Source organism: Suillus paluster (genome assembly GCF_016628075.1).
Source record: "Suillus paluster strain FC165 chromosome Unknown EDB91scaffold_6, whole genome shotgun sequence".
Classification (NCBI taxonomy): Eukaryota; Fungi; Basidiomycota; class Agaricomycetes; order Boletales; family Suillaceae; genus Suillus; species Suillus paluster.
Window position 1 is genome coordinate 403,929 of NW_024537566.1, and position 20,912 is coordinate 424,840.

The window sequence follows — 20,912 nt, forward strand, 5'->3', positions numbered from 1 at the left end:
GATAGAACTGTGGCGCATTTCCGCTTCGACTGTGGAACAGGAAATAGGGATCGTCTGCATTGGATGGAATCTGCTGACAGACGTAGAAATTGCATCATATGAAGGGGGTGAATTATTGGCAGTCTTGGTAGTCATAGTGGATGAAGTCAAGAAATAGGGCCTGCCAAGCATTCCATCTCATCACAAGTCGTTATTTTTTTTTCTCCTCTTTTATTAAAGAAAAAAAACAGGATGTGATAACTGGTCCGCCGGGTCGTGCCCGTCGCTCACATCTCAGACACCTGGGGCAGGTGCCAGGTGCGATGATGGATTGGACTACTGACATGCGGCGACAATAAAGGTCAGCGGAAATGAAGAAACCGTGCGTATCACCAAAAAAAAAAAAACAATAGCAAGACTTGAGCGCTTGATCTGCACAGCCTGTGTTCAAGCCATGAAGCGAACACAGCATAAAAGACTCACCTCTAAACCTCCCTCCCGACTTGACTCCGCATCGAAGAAAACGTCCACTCCATCGTAGCTTTCATACTGCATGTGTTAAAGTGAAGTACCTGTGAGTAAATGACGTCATTCGTGCAGCTTTGAAGATGAGAGCTGAATTTGCCCTCTACCTGTTAGGTGGTCCCCAAGCAACATCATGACTTCCCCAGCACCTGGGAAGCAGGAGAAATCAGTGATAAAGCCTCACAAAAAGATGCAAGGGCATATCAGTACCGTATATGGTGTCCTACGGCTGCCCAGTGAACAGCGAATTGTCACCTGTTCAGCAGACGGCTCACATCGAGTCTGGGACTTGGAGAGGGGCACGCAGGTTGGAAAGGCCTGGAAGGACGAAGGGATTAGAGAAGTGCACGCCATAGCATTGTCGCCGGACGGCAAGAAAATAGTGAGCGGGAGTCTTGATGGCGCACTGAGATTGTGGGATATCGACACGGGTAAGGTCATCAAAAAATGGATGGGGAAAAGAGCGGAAGTGGAGTCTGTCTGCTGGAGTCCAGACGGAGGGCGATTGGTGAGCGGATCCCAATACAAAGCGTCATTCACAGTGTGGGATGTCGAGAGCGGAGAGAGATCTCAAATGAAGATAGGCTCGGACTAGGAACGAAGGAGAAACTCAGTCTTCAATTGAAGGACTGAGGGGAGATGATCCCGAAGGAAGAGGAATAAAAGGGTGTCGTTCAAGAGACGGAGAATGAAAAGGTAACTTGAACGTGCAGGATGAGTGATAGTGTGTGTAAAATGAAACACGTACGGAGATAAGAGAATCGTTGAACCGATCGAAGACCTTGTTTATTCACCAGATGATATAGTATGATGATTGCGACGGACAGGTTCAGATTGGAAATCCGGGATGCCAACACAGCAGGACAATCCACTCTGGTGCTTGGCATGGACATCAAATGGAAAGACCCTTATCGCCAGGACCTACGACCATCAGAGAACTCGCAAGTCTACCCAGGGTACTTGACGTCGATTATGGCGTCGATAGAAGATGGGAAGTATTTGCAAGTGGAAGGAATGCATTCGACTTGGCAGGTAGGAGCAGAGACTGTGGGTGATGGAGTCCACAGAATGACTTCTGCTAACTGTTGCACCCAGCAAGCGACGGCAGCAGAGATTCTATCACTGCTGTTCGATGTTATCGATTCATCTTGGAAGAGGTAGAATTCGCTAATGAAGATTATAAGCAACATGTGATGGGAATAGAGACTGACGAATAAGCTGACTATTGGGATGTTCAACTGGAGCTGTGGGAGAATAGGTCCAATCTTTAACCTGTGCCCATTGCCCTCAGCTTAGTCCAAGCAGAAACGAAAGAAGGACTCGTGGTGGGTCGCTTGTCTCCATGGGAAATATGGGATTAAAAGTACTCGCGAGTTGGTAGGTTACGGACTGGGAGGTTGAGAGTGATGGAGTCCACAGATTGTCTTCGACTAGCTATTGCAGTGTGCATTAGACTGCAAAATATATCCTGTGGATTGACAAAGAATTTTAGTGATGCTAAGAGTGAGATGGGCGTTTGTGAGTAATATGGACGATTGGAGGCGAACATATTCGATTGCAGCTACTTTCATATCAATAGACCAGAATTCATTTTTATTCATTCACCGCTTTTGTTTACTTGTGGAGCTGGACAAACAAAAGTGTGGCGTTGGCTATTTAGCGTGCGAAGCTTGAAGGCAACGACACAGAGAGAAGAATGCTTTCGGTCGAATGACAGGGTAAAAGTCTGGGATTCGGGGGTCCAGAAAACACTAAGGTAAATCTAGTACTCCGACTCGTATATAAGTAAGTACGGCTAGGGCTATATGAAACTCGGGATAAACAGGAAGTAATCTAATGAGATAAGGAGTAGCTAAGTTACCCATATTGAATAAATAAGAGAAATATATCAGTATCACAACGACAGGCAGATATCGAATATAAGCGCATATTCGAGGGGTAAAGTTAGATGTCAAAAGAAAGACAAACATATCAAAGGGACATGGTACATGTGGTTAGTGCAACCGCAGCTTGGCTATGGCCCACTCCGGCTTGGTCTTCATTGGTTTGCAAGTATTTTGGTTATCCTAGTGAGCCAGGCTACTTATATATAGTTTGGTCTGGTTCGTTAGCCGTTTGGAGTCCCACAAACCAACTGTGAGCCAAAAATAAACAACAGCAGCTCAAGCTGATTTATAAATACAAAATCACGTCTCTGTTGAAGTCTCATTCCCGGTTAGTTTGACTGTTGCTCCTTGAGGCCTCAAGGCTCAAGTTATCTCATAGTATACCCACCATGAACCATAAGGTCCCGATACGAGTTGACGGTAAATTCAGACTTGGAGATGTTTTGGGATCTGGTTCATACAGTGTGTTGTTCACAAGCTGACTATGATTATAAAAAATTAACATACTATGGACCCTACTTAGCTGTTGTGTACCACGCTCGGAACATCATCAAAGATGATGCAGTTGCCATCAAACTCGAATCCATCACAGCCCAGCCATCTTCTGTACAGTGTGAATATGCCATTCTGAAACAACTTGAAGGTGGAGTTGGGATACCCCGCGCTCTCTGGTTCGGTCGAGAATCAACATATCATGCTTTGGTTCTCGGCCTCCTTGGGCCATCACTGCATGATCTTTTCCTTGCACATGATCGAAAATTTAGCCTTCATACTGTTGTCAATCTAGGAATCCAACTGGTCAGTCGGTTCATGCTGGGTTGTTGCAGATAGGCTAACCCATTTTCCAGCTCTCATGTCTTGAGTATATCCACTCAAACAATTATGTTCACTGTGATATCAAACCACAGAATGTCTTGGTGGGCCTTGGCCATTTGAAGCACACTGCATTTATAATCGATTTCAGTATCGCGAAGGAATACTGGGACACTGCAACCAGAGTCCATATTCCCTTTCATCAAAATCAACGTCTCACTGGCACTCCTGCCTTTGCTTCAATCAACAACCACTTAGGAGTTGACCCGGGTCGTCGTGACGACCTTGAATCGCTTACATACATGTTGATCTATCTGTTATGCAGCTCCCTTCCATGGTTAACTAGTGACCACAAGAAACTCTCCAGCTCTTCCATACTTGAGCGCAAGGTCAACACCACCATTGAAGTCTTATGCGATGGAATTCCCATCGAATTCACAAGTGTTCTCATCTACATGTGCTCTCTTGCGTTCTCGGAAGACCCTGACTATGGGCATCTTCGCTCATTGTTTTGTGGTCTTCAAGCCACCTTGGCTGTGCCATCTACATGCTCGCTGGATTTCAGCATGCCCAATAATCACATCACACATCACCCTCCAATCTCCAATGAACACTAGATGGCTGAGGCGGCCCCATGTCTGCTGGATGCAACACCACTTCGCAGATCTACTTGTGTGTGAGTATTCTGTCTCATTTTCCCATTCACAATCTGAAGCTAATGTGATTTCGAAGTTTACACCAACGTAATGCCTCTCCCATGCACCCAACTGCACTGTGGAAAAAGCCATTAGTTGCTAGATCACGCTGTTGAATATGTCTTTCTATCTCTACATAACTGTACAGTGTACAAATCTACAATGTGTTTTTCATAGGTTTCAAACCATTCAATGCGGTCAAATACATGTCGACAAATTTGCGTCTTGAACCCTAGGTGTTATGACAAACGTTCACCAATAATGATGAAGGCGAGCGCACAACCACTAGGACTCGGTCAGAGGGGATAGTGAACAAGATGGTATTGAGCGTAAATGTCTAGGTCACTCACTACAAGTGTAGGAAACGAAGAGGTTAAGTCTAAGGAGTACTTATGCTAACTAACCTACTTTTATACATAACATTGAATAGGAGTCTAAAAGAAATCAGCCAATGAGAAAAGAGTCATACAATACTGCGGATGACTAAGTATGACTCATGATATATAAGCGAAATGAGTAAGACGGCAACTAAACAGAAACCCAAGTTCCGACCGATTCTTCTTTAGGAAGCGAGATTGTTCTAGCCCGTGGAGTAGGGGAGCCAATCAGAGAAACCACGGGTGATATGTGAAGAGGTGAAGGTGTGACTGGGTTGGGAGTCACGTGACCGGTTCAGGTACTGGAAGTAGCCGAAGGAAAACCGAGAAATGAAAAATGGTTCGTATTTGGAATTCGTGACACTAGGCCTGATTCCCAAATCCCGACTCCTGACTCCTGAGGGCCGACTCCACACTGAGTCATGCAGCTTCTTATCTTTTTCTCACCCTACCATCTCCTTGCCCATCCTCCTTGCAAGTTGCAAGTTGCAAGTGCTGTTTTTCTGCAAATTGGTCGGCCTGCTACAGAAACAAACTTGTCCTGGATACCTGTACCTTACTCCTGAGGCCTGATTCCCAACATCTACCAGTTTCACCTTATTGAATCATATCACTATCATGACCAACAACGCATGGGGGATTTTTCACAAACACCCCAATCCCCTTGCACTGTATCACAATTAAATGCTCAATCAATCAGTCATTGACTCCTGGAATGAAGGTAAGCATTAACTTGCTTGACCCATTGGTTGATATTTGAAACATGTGTTCAGTGACTGTCAAACCACCCACCCTGACAACCATGGCAAACCCTCTGCAAACATGAGATGTCCCTTTTGCTGGATGTCCTTGCTATATCACAATCTGGCTTCTGGACAGCCAGTTGACTCTGAGGATGTAGGTAAGCTTTACTGTGCTTGATATAACCAACTGATTGCGAGATCTAGGGTACATCAGAACGCACATCTTATGGTATCAGTATCCCTCTCATTGGGTAAGTAGTGGGCATTGGGGAAACCCCACACATATATTGTGCTGCCTAGGACCACTCGAATGAACAACATCTTATGGTACGTACCCTGGGCATACATTCAGTTGTCCTCCTGGTGTCATATCACAATTAATAATGTTGTTCAGACCTTCGCTTGTGCATACACGTTGGACTTGTCATTAGTTGACTCAGCACTGGTGTTTCCCTGCTGTTTCCCTTGATGAAGATACATAAAGACTGTGTCTTTGAATCTTTACTGTCACTCAAACATGCCTCCTCGTCGACAAGGGCAGAAGTCTCAAGTTACCACTGTGCCTCCTCATGCTGCTGTAACTCCTACTGCCGCTGCTCCAATTGATGCTACCCCCATTGTTACCCCCATCGCTGCCGCTATTGCACCCATTGCTGCCACTGTTGCGCCCATTGCTGCCGCTGTTGCATTGAATGCAACTATGCTTCAACACCCCCAAAGGCAATGGCAACTGCCTCTGAGGTTCCGCAATAATAGCCCAGTTCGTACTGGCACTAGTCGCACGCTAGATGACGGAGAATACATTGACATCAGCAATGTCTCCGGGGATGAAGAAGATAACTTGCCTGCACCCAGCATTAGGGCTTCTCCAGTTCCCAGCCCTCTGCAGACAGTTACAAGTACCATCTACTCCACCCAAGTCGATCCCTTGGCTACGGGTGTCTGAGGAATGCAGCCTAAAAGCACTGCTGATATCAATTACTTCTTTAGGGAAGATTCAGCTACTAAACGCAAGATTTGCCGAATTTGCAAGTGAGTTTTGCATCTGCAATTATTTTGTTCTTTCTTACAGCCTCGTCCAGGGATTTGCAGAAGGTGGACAGTTCACACCAGGTTATGTCATATAAGCACTCAACTGGCACTTCTGCCCATTGTACTCATGCTTTCTATCACCACACTGACATTTTCCTGCAAGAGGTGGAGCGCCTACGCTGGCCTATCTACGTACAGCCACTCAATGAGTGACTTGCTGAAGGGTGGACTTTGGCAGCTATCTGTGAAAGGCTCTGGGACCCTGTGTATCACATTGAGTCGCTCGGTACCATCCCTAATCAGGGACATGGCAATTTTCCGCCTGGAACCACCTTATCTCTGGATGATTATATCCCAGATTTCAGTATTGATGAGATGCACCGTCAGTTGGTGAAATTCATAGTTGCGGATGATCAGGCAAGTTGATATTTACTTTCTACGTGCCCTTGCTAATTCATTTTCTGCAGGCAATAAACATTATTGAATGTGTGGAGTTTCGACGCCTGATATGTTTTTTGTGGAAGGATTTGACCGATTCAGACATTCCCCACCACACAAAACTTCATGAGCTCATAATCGTTGTGTGGCAGGAGTATTTCCAGGTGTTGAAAGGTGATCTTGCCGTGAGTGTCTAGTTATCGAGAATCCCGCTGTGGGGAACGTCCCCACTGTAGGCCCGATTCCCGCATATTTCCCATGCCTTCCCACCATTTTCCTGCGCGTTCCGCTACCCATCCGCATCTTCCCCGACCCGTCTGCTACACGGAACCAAGCGGAACCCAGTGGAACCCAGCGGAACAATTGCGTACCACACGCATTATATTCCTTCAGCCTTTGGAACATCCTCCTACGTCCTGTCCATGTCCTTCCATCCTCGCTGGTGAGTACTAGCTACGTTCCCCATGTCGCTAACATGTTCCTATCTCATTTCCCATGTGTTATGGTACTTATACGGATCCTTCCGCTACTCGGGACCGATTCCTTATCTCACAGCCTCACCCGGTTGTAGCATATCGCATTTCAGAACCCCTTCATATATAGGTAGCAATAGATGGGATCTTTTTTTTTTACCTTCTGATAGACTTGACTCCACTTCCACTTACAGAGTACTTCCCAGTACTCCACTCACTGTTTAAAATATCTTCCCGAATCTATTCCTGATCACATTGCATCGTTCCTGCCCCCGTGAGTTCTGCTCGAAATGCCCGACATCAGATCCAATGACTTGGAGCAAGTACCAGACACAAGCCTGGTCCAACTTTGCCCAATCATCCTCCTGCAGGCTCGTAGTTTCTTTTCCCTCCATTTGTTCCCCATTAGTTCCGTTTGTTCCCCATTTGTCCTGTTTGCTCCACGTTAGTTCTGTTAGTTCCCCGTAGTTCCGCTCGTCGGGAACCCTCCGCATCTTTGTGTTCCCAGTCCTAGTAAGGACTGGAACCCTTCGGGTCGCTAGACAGAGTCTAGTCTTTGTTTCCTCGCACTTATTTGAGGACTCGCTACCCAGTAGCAATCCCCTTGGGACGAGTATAAGCCTCACACCCTTGTTAGACTTCTGATTCACACAGAGTCTATTTTCCTCACCCACACCACCATACATCTTATGTATTCTTACAGAGGGCGCAAGGAAAAATATCCTTTACATCTGACCTCTGGTCTGATCAGAAGCTCCGCCCCTTCATGGCACTCACCACTCACTGGATTGCCAAGGAAGAGCAGACATCAGTGCTTGTCTTGAAGGCAGCCTTGATTGCATTTCACCATGTTCCAGGAAGTCATAGTGGCAAATCTCTCGGTTCAGTAATACTGCATCTCCTCGATCATGCTGATGTTGCAAAGGATGTGAGTGTTCAGCTGTACCATATGATGTGCTCTGACTTTGTTTAGCCTGGACACTTCATGTTGGACAATGCAGTAAACAATCAAACATGCATGAAGGAGCTCTCAAACTTACTCAAAGAACACAAGATCGAATATAATCCAATCGAAAACAGAATCCCTTGTTTTCTGCACATGATCAACATATGTGTGAAACATATTGTTGATGACTACGCGACAGCGGATTTCTCATCCGTGGAGAAGACCTGGAATGTTTGTGGTCAAATTGTCGACAAGAATGAGTATGTTGGCACCATCACCGGTAAAGCTCTCGCATGGGCCAGACATCTTGTGTGCTCCATCCGTGCATCAAACCAACGACGTTCAAATTTTAGGGATACCATCGTGATAGGTAATGAAAATGATTGGTTCCGAGGAGACACAGGTGAGCCTATAAAGCTCCCTGAAGTCGAACTCCTGCTCAATGAGCCAACCTGCTGGGATTTGGTATATGTTATGCTCAATCGTCTACGCAATCTACGTCAGGTGAGGTCTCATCTCACTGAACATTTGTGGTGGGCTAACCATTGCCCAGGTGGTTGATATGTTTTTCAAGTCTCCCAATCAATGCTCTATATACGACAAAAAGTTGAGTACGATAGAATGGCATTTCCTACAGGACTTCGAAGTAATTCTGGAGGTCAGTATCGACATCTTCGTAACCTATGTCGCATTTAACCTTATAATTTCAGCCCCCCCCACAGAGCTCAGCAATCCATGTCGAGTGAGAGCACTCCCATGTTGGGTCGTGCGGTTCCAGCATTTGAAAGGTTACTTGAGGATTGGAAGCAGGTGGCCAATAGTGTCCTGCACTGTGCACCACTCATCAACATTGGTTTGACTTGGGTGGAGAAGTATGACGACAGGATGTCCTGCACAAATGCATATGCCGTTGCAATGTGTAAGTCCCTCGCATTTTTATAAAATTTGATGTCTTATGATCGGTTTATAGTTGTTGACCCCACATGCCGAATGTCATGGGCTATGGATCATTGGGATGATAACCAGGTAAAGTCAGCAAAGGAATTCATTCTCAAACTAGTATGTCTATCTAGCTAGCAACAGCATGCGCTTATATGTCCTGTAGATGCATGTCAAGAGAGCACAGCAGACCTCCAATATACCGGCTCCAACCCAATGACCCTCAAGACTACAATCACGCATGCTAGGCTCCCATATCTATGGACTTCGTGAGGGGGATGCACTGCTGGTTTGCGACGATATCATCCAGACAGTCAATCAGGAGTTTGGGGCTTATAGCACAGCTAATATCAGCCCCAAGGGAACAAATATACTCTCCTTCTGGCAGGTGAGAGTCGTCTCCGTCAAGTGACGTATTTTGTTGTTGACCACAAGGTTTTGACCAGATGTCTGAGGGGATGTTCCCAATGGTTTACGCCGTTGCTATGAACTACCTCCCAATCCAGGCATCTGCTGTTCCCTGTGAGCAAGTGTTCTCGTCGAGCAGTGAAACATGCACAAAGAGGTGTAACTGCATCAGCCCAATCCTCATGGAGGTGCTACAGATGGTGAAGTTCTCCTTAAAAAAGGAGCAACTTAACTTCACCAAAGGTTGGGCGGCATCACAATGGGCCATGGAAACTGTGATGGTATCTGACAATAGTTCCGACGAGCTTTTGGGACCTGTCTCAAGTGGACCTACAGATGACAGCTGTGCATATGATGCTGTCCTCAAAGCCATTGCAGAGCATGAGTGCGATGACATTGATGATGAGGTTGTCATCTATGATACCTGACATCTCCTTGATCTTTTATTTTTGTTTCTCACTTTTTGTTTACCATCACGCACCTTATGATTCTTCTTGCATTGTGTTTGGATATTGAATTTCAGTTGTTATCTGACAGTCTCCTCATCTAGGCAATCCAGATATTCTTCAGTCCACTACTGGGTAAGATCCTTGATATATGTTGAGCTCGAGGATCGCCCTTCTCCTCAGGCGAAGCTAAGTTGTTGGGGATTTTGAAGGTTCTGTTTCAGGCATCATCTCACCCGTACCAGAGAGTGCCTATTGGCACTATATCCCCATATTGGATACCCTGTGAGTGCCCCCTATGACTATTGTGAGGCTCTCGTTCATATTATGGTCTTGTCTTAGGCTCACTTTCTGACTGGCATTCACAGAGTTCCACCCCCCGATGATGTACTACACAACAATTCCACTCGTCTCTGAGAGACCTAACAACAGGTGCTGGGATGCCTCAAAATTGCACGAACTCCAGAAGAGGCTAGATTCTGGTACAATGACCGTGGAGGAAACTGATCAAGTTGCTGGTGACTTTTTGGATGGCGAGATTGTTGACTTGGCCTCGGACTGGCTGGGCAACACGGTGGGTATCCCCACACCAAGTCCAGTTGCCATGGCTCGTTTCACGCCCCACCTGTCACATTTGTGCACACACAAATTGGCATCTTTAACCGTTGTCAGGATTGTCAACCAGAAGATCGAGTTCAAAGCATCCCGTCAAATTGTCCAGGCATTGTTCTTGTCTCCCGGGGGCCATGTTCTTACTGACGTGTTGGGCGACCAAGTGAACGGTGTGGCGGTTGTGCACGAGATCTTGACTAGCCCGTTCATTGACCCTATTGACAAGCCAACTTATATCAAAGCCACTAAGTGGGTTTTAATCGAGCTCCTGTCTATCGCTCTCGCTGATCTCAACAATCTCAAGGAACGTTTCACTGGGGCAATACAACATGCATCATGGATGAACAGATCTGATAGTACTCAGCTGACCAGTGCTTGGTAAGTGACAAATTTATCGTTTTGATTGAGGCTTATTGAAATGTTGTTTCACACAGTGATGAAGTGAGATGGCAATATGTATTCAGCCCGGAGACGAAGGCGAAACAACAAGGAAGGATCTCTACTTGGTACGTCTGCTCTTGACATTGCGCTACCCCCAGCTCAAATGAAGCTTCCTCAACACCCCTTTCACCCATTTCTTCACCCGCCCTTCACCCACTGCTCCCTCGACTCCCTCGATGTTTCTTCTCACCCCCGTTTGCGATGATCTTCAGCTTCGCAAAGCCGCATTCCTTATCTCTGCTTGCTCCGCCTGGATCCTGCAAGCGTGATCCAAGCTACAGTACAACTAAATCGGGTAAGTTTTCCAAACATTGGATCAAAACATTGACTTACATCGTTTTGGGGGCCCATATCGAAGGACAATTGTCAACATTGGATACTATCATATGAGTTTAGATTCTAGCGTGTGTTGTAGACAGACATTAGCGCTGCCTAATTTGGGACCCAGGCCTTGGGCCTTGGGCCTTTGCTATTATTATCACTTAATGTATTTACTATTTATAAATCAATACAAATATATCATATATCTATTCTAATTTTAAATGTGGCTGGAGCTGGCTTGAAGACCTATGAAACAGCTCAAATGACCGGACCGAGCCATGTATTATGTAAGCTTAATTTGGTACACAGCTAGCCTAATTATAGCTCCGCTCTCGGCTAAAGCCGGCCACAAGCCAGAGCTGCAGAAACACTACGTGCGGTTAAGCGCAGCCGTTACATCTCCCCCTCCAGAGAGGACCCAGCTCTCTCTCTCTCTCTTTTCTCGTTCAACCTTCTTACATGAATTGGTTGTCCATCACTTCATCAATGGGGAAGCCGTTCTGTGAGTCGATTGGCATATCAAGTGGAGTGGTTAGGTCAGGCACTTGAGTACCAGAAGCAGCAGGGGTGGTGGCAGCGGCTCTCGAAGCGGACGCGCTAGGAGCTGTGAGTGTAGAAGTATTCGCCTTTCCAAACCCCTTTCTAAAGAGCTTGCGCTCGTTCTTCTTCTCGTAGTTCTGCATCTTCTTCCTCTGCTGCTGCCATTCGGTGATGTGCTTGTGTTGGACCACCGCAGAACTGACGGTATGCCAAAGCATCTTGTTGACCTGATCCATTCGATCGGCAGTCAGGGAAACAGTTTGTTCCTCATTGACAATGAGATCAGACATCTGAACGGCGGTCCCTTCAGACACAACCTGCCCCGTGGCCTCATCCAGATAGGAGGCCTTGGATTCTAGGCTGGGCTTGCTGTTGAACGCATCAATGAAGTGGTCGTATCCAATGGGATAGTGGGGACGTTGCACTATAGATCGGTTGCGCAGAGCGTTGCTATAGCCAATGTAGGCTCTGAGCTGCTCGCGAGACATGAAGCAGGGAGTAAAGGTAGCGTCCGGGCTGTGAATGATGAAGTCCCAGCCGTGGGCCTTGAAATACATGAGGGCGACGTTCTTGTCTAGAGGCATGCCAATTGAATAGAGTGATATGGGTGACTGGGGTGTGGGTGATGCAGATCTTGAGGAGAAAGTAGAACCGGGCGACGACTTTATAGTCATTGTTTCTCTGAGCGTGACACACCCAATAAACAATTGGTGGTCATCGCAAGGAGACATTCTTAGCCCATCTGTCAAGTTGCCAATGTCAGATATACCCAGCAAATCAAGGTACTCAGCTAGTGCGTCGAGATGCGACACTTGTTCAAATGGCAACCAGGTAATGTCACCAGCGCGCCACTGTATTTGGAAGGTGGTGTTCTCCCCAGCACCCGAATGAGATAATATCTTATCTACAGCCCATTCGGGTTCTTGTTCTTCGCCAAAGTCGAGGACTTGGGCATCTGCTTGACCTGGGAACAGGCGGTCGTCATTTGGCACATGTATCCGAAGCAACAAAGAGTGAATGACCGGGTGTATTCCTCGTTGCCGCAGACAGCTAGGTAAGTCCATTTTGAAGGATTTATTGCCGTAATCGTGGGTCAACTTGTAGAGTCTGATATATTTCGGGATAAACTTACACGCAAGTCCCTTGGGTAAGGACATGTTCTTTGTTGACATGTACACCAGGTCTCCTTCCTTAAACGGAGCTAACTGACGCCTTCTATTAGCATTACAAGTTTGCTTGACTTGTGCCTCCAGCATGGAGTCATGCACTGTGATTAGTGTTTGCTTCATCTTCTGGGCGTATACCCTCACACTTGGATACTCATCTTTGGTGGGGTTATTCCAGACCATCGCACGAGGCGTTCGACCCATGTTAGCTTCAAACAGTGAGATCAAGGTCGACTCAGAGCTGGCAAGGTTGATCACAAATTCTATAGCTGGGAGCCTGGAAACCCAATTGGTTCGTCGGGGCGATATGCAGGCACGCAGCATCTGCGTGACCATCTGATTTGCTCATTCTGTGGCCCCATCCAATTCCGGGTGGTAGGCGCTGGACATCTGCTGGTTCACCCCTAGCAGGCTATTAAGGTTAGTCCAGAATGCGCTTGTAAATAGCACATCTTGATCGCTAATTATTGATCTAGGCAATCCATGGTGTTTGTATACCTCTGTGAAGACTAGCTCCGCGACTTCGCAAGCCTTGTAATTGACTTGGCTCGGCACCAAATGGACCATTGAAGTAAGTCGGTCTATTATCACGGTGATAGCATCATATTCACCATTTCTGTCCCTAGATAGTGGTGAAGGCCCGATAAAGTCTATTCCAATGGACTCCCAAGGTCTCGAAGGTACTTCCAATGGATTTAGCAGCCCATATGGCTTCTGATTTGACGGCTTGCTTCGTTTACAGGTTACACACAAGGCACAAAATGTTTTAACGTCGTGTGCTATGCTCTTCCACCATATGTGGTCCTGTAGGTACGTAAGCGTCTTTGCAGCCCCTAAGTGGGCTAACAATGAATGCGCTTGGGAGATGATTATCTCTCTAATTGCTCGGGCATTTAGTTTTACGTCTGGCACACACAGTAGTGTCTTGTCTTGCAGGCGCAGATGGATCAGACCATTCGTGACCTCAAAGTTTCTATACTCATGTGGTGAGTCCAATATGAGCTTGAAGAACGGATCCTTGTCATACTGATTCTTGATTCAGATTATTAGTTCATCCTCATCCGGGTATACTGCCGGGAATGGAACTCGTGGTGGTTCCTCCTCAAGTTCATTGCTTGTGGGGTGATTTGCAGGTGCTTTCCCTGCTTCCTCCCCCTCCTTTTGTCCCTTGGGGCCTCAAAGGACAAAATGACCAGCCATCTGCTTGGCAAATTCTGCAGCCGTCTCAGGCCGCCCAGTCTCAGCAGCTGCCACCATTTGCCTGCCTCGTGAAGCAGGCTTAGGCGTAGGAGGTGAGCCAAGTGCTTGGGGAGCCAAAGGTGTGTCAAATAACTCTGTCTCAGTGGACAAACCGATTGATGGTGTTGTTGTTGGCTCTGACAAACTGGTTGATGGTGTTGTCATTGCCTCCATGGTCGACAAACCGATTGATGGTGTGGTCATTGGATCCGACAAACCGATTGATGGTGTTGTTGTTGATTCCAATGAACCACCATCCTGAGGAACTCAAGTTGTCCGTTTATGACCATAGGTGCGTCGTTCCTTAGCTGTGAGCCGCGTACTTCGACGCTCAGCCAATCCTGGGGATAATGCTAGTGCCTCAGTACCAACCAACACAGGCATCGAGATGACTACTGCCAGTGTCCCCATGGGTGTACCTGCGACATCGTCATATTCAGTAAATTCACTAGGGGAACGTACCGTTCCCAGAGGATCAAATGAATACATCTGGGACAGGGCGTCAGGTAGGACATTTTCAATCCCAGGCACATAACGGATCTCAAAGTTGAAATCCCCCAGTTTTTCCAACCAGCGAGCTTGCCTGCCAGAGAGGTCGCGCTGGGCCAACAGATGGACCAGCCCCTTGTGGTCCGTCAGCCAAATGAATCGTGCACCCTGTAAGATATCATGATGATGCAACATGCCTTCCATCCCTGCTAACATCTCCTGTTCGTGAACAGGATAGTTCTGCTGTGCAGGACTCAATTTGGCGCTATAGAACACCACTACCTTAGCGGTTTTCCAGTCGGGGCCTTGGGCGATCACACAGGCGACGCCTTTGCCGCTGGCGTCAGACATCAACCAGATAGGGTCTGCGTGCGGCCCATATTGCAGGGGAACGCGCGAATGTTCTGCGCAATTCGCAACATATCATTTGACTTCGTCGAATGCGTGTTGCTGAGTGTATTCCCACCTAAAAGGTACCGTATCCCCTGTAATCTCCGACAAAGTGCCCATCGGGACTCTAACATTGTAAATGTCATCCGCTAGGAAGCCCACAGCGTCCAGAAAGCTTCACAAGGCGTCCCGGTTAACTGGCGTCTTCCAGGCCAGGATTTTATCGACCTTTGCAGGATCCATGCGGATCCCATCATTGTCTACGACCCGTCCTAGGATCTTAAGGTTCTTGCATAGGAACTGCAGCTTTCCTTCACTTAGGTAAAGCTTCTTGCGCTCAAGAATGCATAGCACGGTCCTGACATGTTGCATGTGCTCTTCCAGGGTATCTGAGTAGATAATGATGTCATCTAGGTATATGTCCATCCAACGGCCTATAAACTCACCAAATAGATGATTCATTAGTGCTTGATAGGTTGCCAGGGCATTACAATCCCCTTGTTGTAGGACAGTACTGACAAGGTTCCCGTCTGGGGTGGTTACCGCGGATCATTCAACATGCTCTGGTATAATTCAGATCTGTTCATAAGCATCCTGGCCGTCGATGATTGATCAGTAACACTTGTGGGCGACGCAGCATAGGATTCCATTGATATCAGGTAAGGGGGAGGACAGTTTCTTTGTATTCTTGTTGCGCTCATGCAAATCTACTACAGTTCGTAGTTTATCCGTTCTGGGTTTTCGGATAAACAGCATAGGTACTGTATTCCCGGCGCTGGTCATTCGCCAGCGCCCTGTGGCCAAGTACGCCTTCTGCTTCTCTCCCCACTGAGGTTGCAGCGGTTCAGGACAGCGCGATGGTCTCCACTTGTAGATCTGCTCTGGGTTGATGAGCAGAATGGTGTGATTGATGGCCCTGAGAGGTGGTAAGCCTGTTTCGCTTGCTTTAGTGCATAATGGCTTAGCCCATTGGTATAATTGCTGACGCACCTGCTCCAGGTTCTCCTTGTAGGCCTCTGCAGCCCGTGATTCTAATACAGAAACCTGCTCACCTTTGATTGGTAAGGCTTGAGCATTTCCAACGACAACCCAGGAAGGGTTGAATCTGACCATCACCTGGTGCTGGAACAGGAATGGTGTCCCGAGGATGAGATCGTAGTTTTGTAAGTTAATTATATCAAAGAAGCGATCTTCACTAATCTTCTGATATTCCAGTTGCACCTTTGCACCAAAGTTTACTTTGGAACACAACCCCTGCACCGCCAACTGAATGGTAAGGGGTTTCTCTAGTGCGATTTTCTTGACGCGCAACTGTTCCTCCAGGGTCGAGGACATGAAGTCCACCAAGGATCCTGTGTCGACAAGCGCACAGGCGGGTCGTCCGTTTATGTGCACCACTATGACTACTGGCTTTGGAATTAAACCCTTGAAGTCTCGCGTCACTGCAGCGTTCCGCTGGATTGCTGGGTAAGTACCTGGGGCCACCTGCTGCCCATTAAGTTCTACTAACTGGAAATAATCTCGCATTTCAGCGAATTGCACTTCCAGGATCGTGAACAGTTCTTGCACAACTTCCTCAAGCGCACGGTTCAAAGGGGTTACTGGATCGTCATCTAGCAGCCTGAAATGGTCGTTTTCCCATTCGACTTCCTTTTCGAATAGTGCATTGCTTAACTGGCGGTAAGCTTTCATTAATTGTTTGGCATACCAGCGGGTAACATTCAATTTAAGGTTACTGAGATAGACGTTGTTGGCCCATATGCTAAATGTTAAGTCACGGTCCTGGATCTCATAGGTAATGTTGTCCTTATATGTTGTCCACTTGCAATGGAAGCGACTAGGGGAGTTGCAACCAGGTAAATTGGGTTCGTTATTCAGGATTTCACACAGGTGCATTGATATTGGGTCACCCATTCAGTTTCACCGATGCATCAACCGTATATATTGTTTCGGTAAGTCAAACTGTTGCGCTAGTCGGGTGGTATACCAATCACTAATAAAAAATGCAGGTTGCCATAGAAGGGAGGACGGGACTAAGACATCCTCCTCATTCCTGTGCGCCTGATCGACAATCACATGGTGAGTGTCCGTTGTTTGGTAAACCCAAAACCGCTGACCCAACAGGGTTTCTTTTCTATCAAGGTCGTCCCCAGGGATAAGGGGCGTGAATCGCCAGCAACTGTTCTGCTCATTGGGAAATGGGATCCCCCAGAGGTACGTCTTCAACGTCCCAGGTCTCATCGGGACATTCTTCCTTGCCTTTTCCATAGGACACACACATGCTTCCGATGGTAAAGGTGTTGATTGTCTCTGTGCTGTCAGCTAACTCGCATAGTCGCTCAGTAGCATTTGTGTCGACAAGGACAGCATAGCTGGGTACCCCAGGAGGTCTGTCCCATCTAGCTGATGGTACATTGGTTCTCTTAGGACACTGATGGGACATGTGCCCTGCCTCTCTGCAGATAAAACAATGTCCTTCGGACATCAATTTATCGTGCTCATCCTTGCTGAGTTTCTCTTCTCACAGTGCGTCCTGTCTTCTGTTGTTAAAAGGTCGACTCGGTTGATCCTTTCGCTGAGGCTTGAATTTAGGCCTGCGCTGATTGTTTCCCCAGGGTGGGCCTGTTGCTGCGTGGTTCTGAGCCTCTGAGGACTTGGATTGTCCTTCAGGCTTATCTCTTCCTGGCTTCCTGGTGCTGCGGAGGCCTTCCTCATGGTTTCTTGGATCTGTGGTTGCTGAGTTGGTGAGTTTGATTATTTCAGCAGTGTGTTGCACCCTTTTTAATGATGATACTTCCGGGTTGACCTGCATCTTGTACAGCTCGTTCTGGATTGTCGGATTTAATCCGAACCAGAACCTCACCACCTTTTTGCGGTCAGGTATGTTCCCTATCATCATCCATAATTCATTTAACTCAGATAAGTAGTCTCTTACATGTTTATCACCCTGATAACAACGGTATAACTTCTTCCTCTGCTTTGAATGGAAGTCCAGAGGGAAGCAGTAATTGAACAATTCGGTAAAAAATTCCCTTAGTCTCCATTTATTGGGTTTATCTGACACTTGCCTCGTGTAGAAGTCGTGAGCCTTCCCTTTGAGGTAGTGTGATAGTACAAACACTTGTCGCTTTCTGGCGACATTGCCATCTTGTACATATGCTGTTCCTTCGGTGATAAATCGATGGAACGCCCAGGAATCGACTGATCCATCATATTCGGCGGGTGGGATGGGTCTTAGTGTGACCCTCCCCCTGTCTGATTTTTTATCTGACCTCCGTTTCTTAGAGCGATCGTGTTTTCTCTTGGACACCTTTTTCTTTCAAGCACAGGGTTCACTTTCCGAGCTGTCTGAAGATGGGCTATCTGATGTCTCGTCCAAGGAGTCAATTGAGCTCTCGGACGTGGATGATGATGAAACTGACGACTCATCGTCCGAAGGTTCTGATCCTCTGTGTTTCTTTCTAGGTTCAATTTGCTCGAACGCCCGGCCCAAGTAGCTTCTTGGAGCTATCTGGGCCATGGAGTCCAGCACTGCTGGTGAAGCCCGGGTGGCTCTTCTCTTTCCCTCCCTGCTCACCACCTTATTGATGATCCTTTCCACTGGGTTCCTAGTGGGTTTGTCGGTTTTCTTTCTGGCGGGTAAGTCCGCTGTCTTTGCTAGGATTGAGTCCTTCTTCCTGATCTCGCTTTGCAGCTGATTGATCTGCTTTTCAAAGTTCAGGGCTACGCGCTTTTCTGTGGCCCGAACTGCTCGTTCGATCTGAGTCTCAGGGGGTCTCACGGACCCTTGGTCGAATTCCTCAGGATCAGATTCCTGTGGTTCCTTCTGGGACCAATTGCAGGCATCTGCCCATGCTTTCAAAGCCTTTTCCTGGGCTTCTAGGTCCATCTCAGACTCGTCAATATCAATGTTTCCCCAGTTTCATGGGTCCACACCCTTTCGCTTGGATGGTCCTTCTTCCAGGGATGACATTTCCCTGTCTTGGTGTTTGTCTGCCTCAGCATTCCTTCGATCAGGGTGGTGCTGTTTCACTGTTTCAGTAGGCCTAGTCTTGGCCTTCCTTGCTCGGTCAGTCTTTCGGGACTGTTCCTTTTCATATTGATGACATGCCACCTTCTCGGTCTTTCTGCGACGGTGTTCTATCATCGTCCAGGGCACTCCGTCATCCAACTTGTCAGTTGTTTTGCTCATGCTCTCAAGGGGGCTTTCTAGTGTTCTAATAATTTTATTAACAGTCTCTTCCGACAGTTGGGTATCATAACAGGTATTAGCCGTAGCGCTAGGAACACTAGCCAAACGCGATCCAGCACCAGGCTGGGGCGATTCGGGCCTCATCCCTGCCACATTGCTGTATGAGTGGATGGGCTTATGGATGGTCTCGTCAGCTCGAGATGGGGATCTCTCTGCTGATGAGGGTATGGGGGTATCATTAGTTTCTATTATTTTTAAAGGAGACTCACTCAGAGCTCCGGGAATGGTATTGACACTGGTTAGAACCGAGCATTTTGATCGAAGGTTGTATTGAGCAGACATGGTGTGTGATATTGTTAATTGGTTTGTAGTGGTGGGCCTAACCATTACTTCCAGGGTCAACGAGGTATCAGCAGATGAGGTTGTTAAATTCTAGGGTAGACTTCTGTTTGTCAAAAAAGATGTGGCATTGGCTATTTAGCGTGCGAAGCTTGAAGGCAACGACACAGAGAGAAGAATGCTTTTGGTCGAATGACAGGGTAAAAGTCTGGGATTCAGGGGTCCAGGAAACACAAAGGTAAATCTAGTACTCCGACTCGTATATAAGTAAGTATGGCTAGGGCTATATGAGACTCGGGATAAACAGGAAGTAATCTAATGAGATAAGGAGTAGCTAAGTTACCCATATTGAATAAATAAGAGAAATATATCAGTATCACAATGACAGGCAGATATTGAATATAAGCGCATATTCAAGGGGTAAAGTTAGATGTCAAAAGAAAGACAAACATATCAAAGGGACGTGGTACGTGTGGTTAAGCGCAGCCATTACAAAAAGGGTCCCACCTATTACGATACTTGGTCGGACAAAATACCCCAGAATGGTACTGGACTGCGCAATTTCTATGATACAGTATACTGCTCATTTGACACTGAATCTGACACCCTTCTGAGCTCACTGCTGGTATGACTATTTATCACCAACTCATCATGGTATGTTTAACATTGTCTCTGTTACTGATTATGCCAGCATGAGTTCTGCATTAGTACTCGCAGGTTTCAACATGCTCCACTAGTAACCCATTGTTGCTTTATGGTTGCTGGAATGTGACAGCGGTTTCCAACCATGGTGAGGATGGTGTCCGAAGAGAGTGTCGAGTGAGAAAGTTGCACAGTCCAGTGCCATTTGGGGGTATTTCGCCTGACAAAGTATTGTAATAGGTGGGACACTTTTGTTTGTCCAGCTCCACAAGTAAACAAAAGCGGTGGATGAACAAAAATGGATTCTGGTCTATTGATATGAAAGTAGCTGTGAAAGTCCAGAGGTATACATTTGTCATGGCTGCAGAGGAATGGTTCTATCTCCGCTTCAATCTGTGGTCTTCCTCATTACTAGTAGTAGGAACTTGGAAGTAGACATGAACAGTGGTTTCACGAGGGGCAATGGCATGGGTTGAGTTGAAGTATTCGCGAGTTGGTAGTGTTCGGCCTAGCAGGTCGAGGGTGATAGAGTCCATAAAATATATTCTGCTAGACGTTACATTCAACATACCTACAGAAGAGATTCTGTGAACCCTACTGTTCACTGATGTTGAGAAGAACAAGTCATGCTAGGTGAGCATTTACCAGTGAGATGGGTTGATGACAGAAATAGAAGAACATCATCGAATGCAGGCAAATTCACAGGTGACACATCTATACAGACTGTACTTAGCGCTCTGAGGGATGCGCATTAACTAGCATAGTTCGGGCAAATTTGGATGCCCTCTACCTAGCTCTAAGGGTCTATCTATTGATAAAGGATGAGTCGAGTACCTCTTTG

The 20,912-nt window shown here is 46.9% G+C and overlaps 3 protein-coding genes across 3 annotated transcripts; all 3 read left to right on the forward strand.

Moving 5' to 3' along the window:
• Window positions 1-2,774: 2,774 nt before the first annotated feature.
• On the forward strand, window positions 2,775-3,820 carry EDB91DRAFT_1344107 (kinase-like domain-containing protein; the record flags this gene model as incomplete). Its single annotated transcript, XM_041325801.1, has 3 exons — window positions 2,775-2,852; window positions 2,914-3,188; window positions 3,239-3,820. The coding sequence occupies exons 1-3, from the start codon at window positions 2,780-2,782 to the stop codon at window positions 3,818-3,820; spliced, it is 930 nt and encodes a 309-aa protein (XP_041181738.1). The 5' UTR covers window positions 2,775-2,779.
• A 1,715-nt stretch (window positions 3,821-5,535) lies between these two features.
• Window positions 5,536-6,476, forward strand: EDB91DRAFT_1078468 (uncharacterized protein; the record flags this gene model as incomplete). Its single annotated transcript, XM_041315023.1, has 3 exons — window positions 5,536-5,956; window positions 6,009-6,050; window positions 6,274-6,476. The coding sequence occupies 3 exons, from the start codon at window positions 5,536-5,538 to the stop codon at window positions 6,474-6,476; spliced, it is 666 nt and encodes a 221-aa protein (XP_041181739.1).
• A 3,609-nt stretch (window positions 6,477-10,085) lies between these two features.
• EDB91DRAFT_1303578 (uncharacterized protein) lies at window positions 10,086-11,239 on the forward strand (the record flags this gene model as incomplete). Its single annotated transcript, XM_041325007.1, has 4 exons — window positions 10,086-10,690; window positions 10,747-10,818; window positions 10,852-11,048; window positions 11,202-11,239. 4 exons carry the CDS (start codon window positions 10,086-10,088, stop codon window positions 11,237-11,239), a joined length of 912 nt encoding a protein of 303 aa, XP_041181740.1.
• Window positions 11,240-20,912: the final 9,673 nt, after the last annotated feature.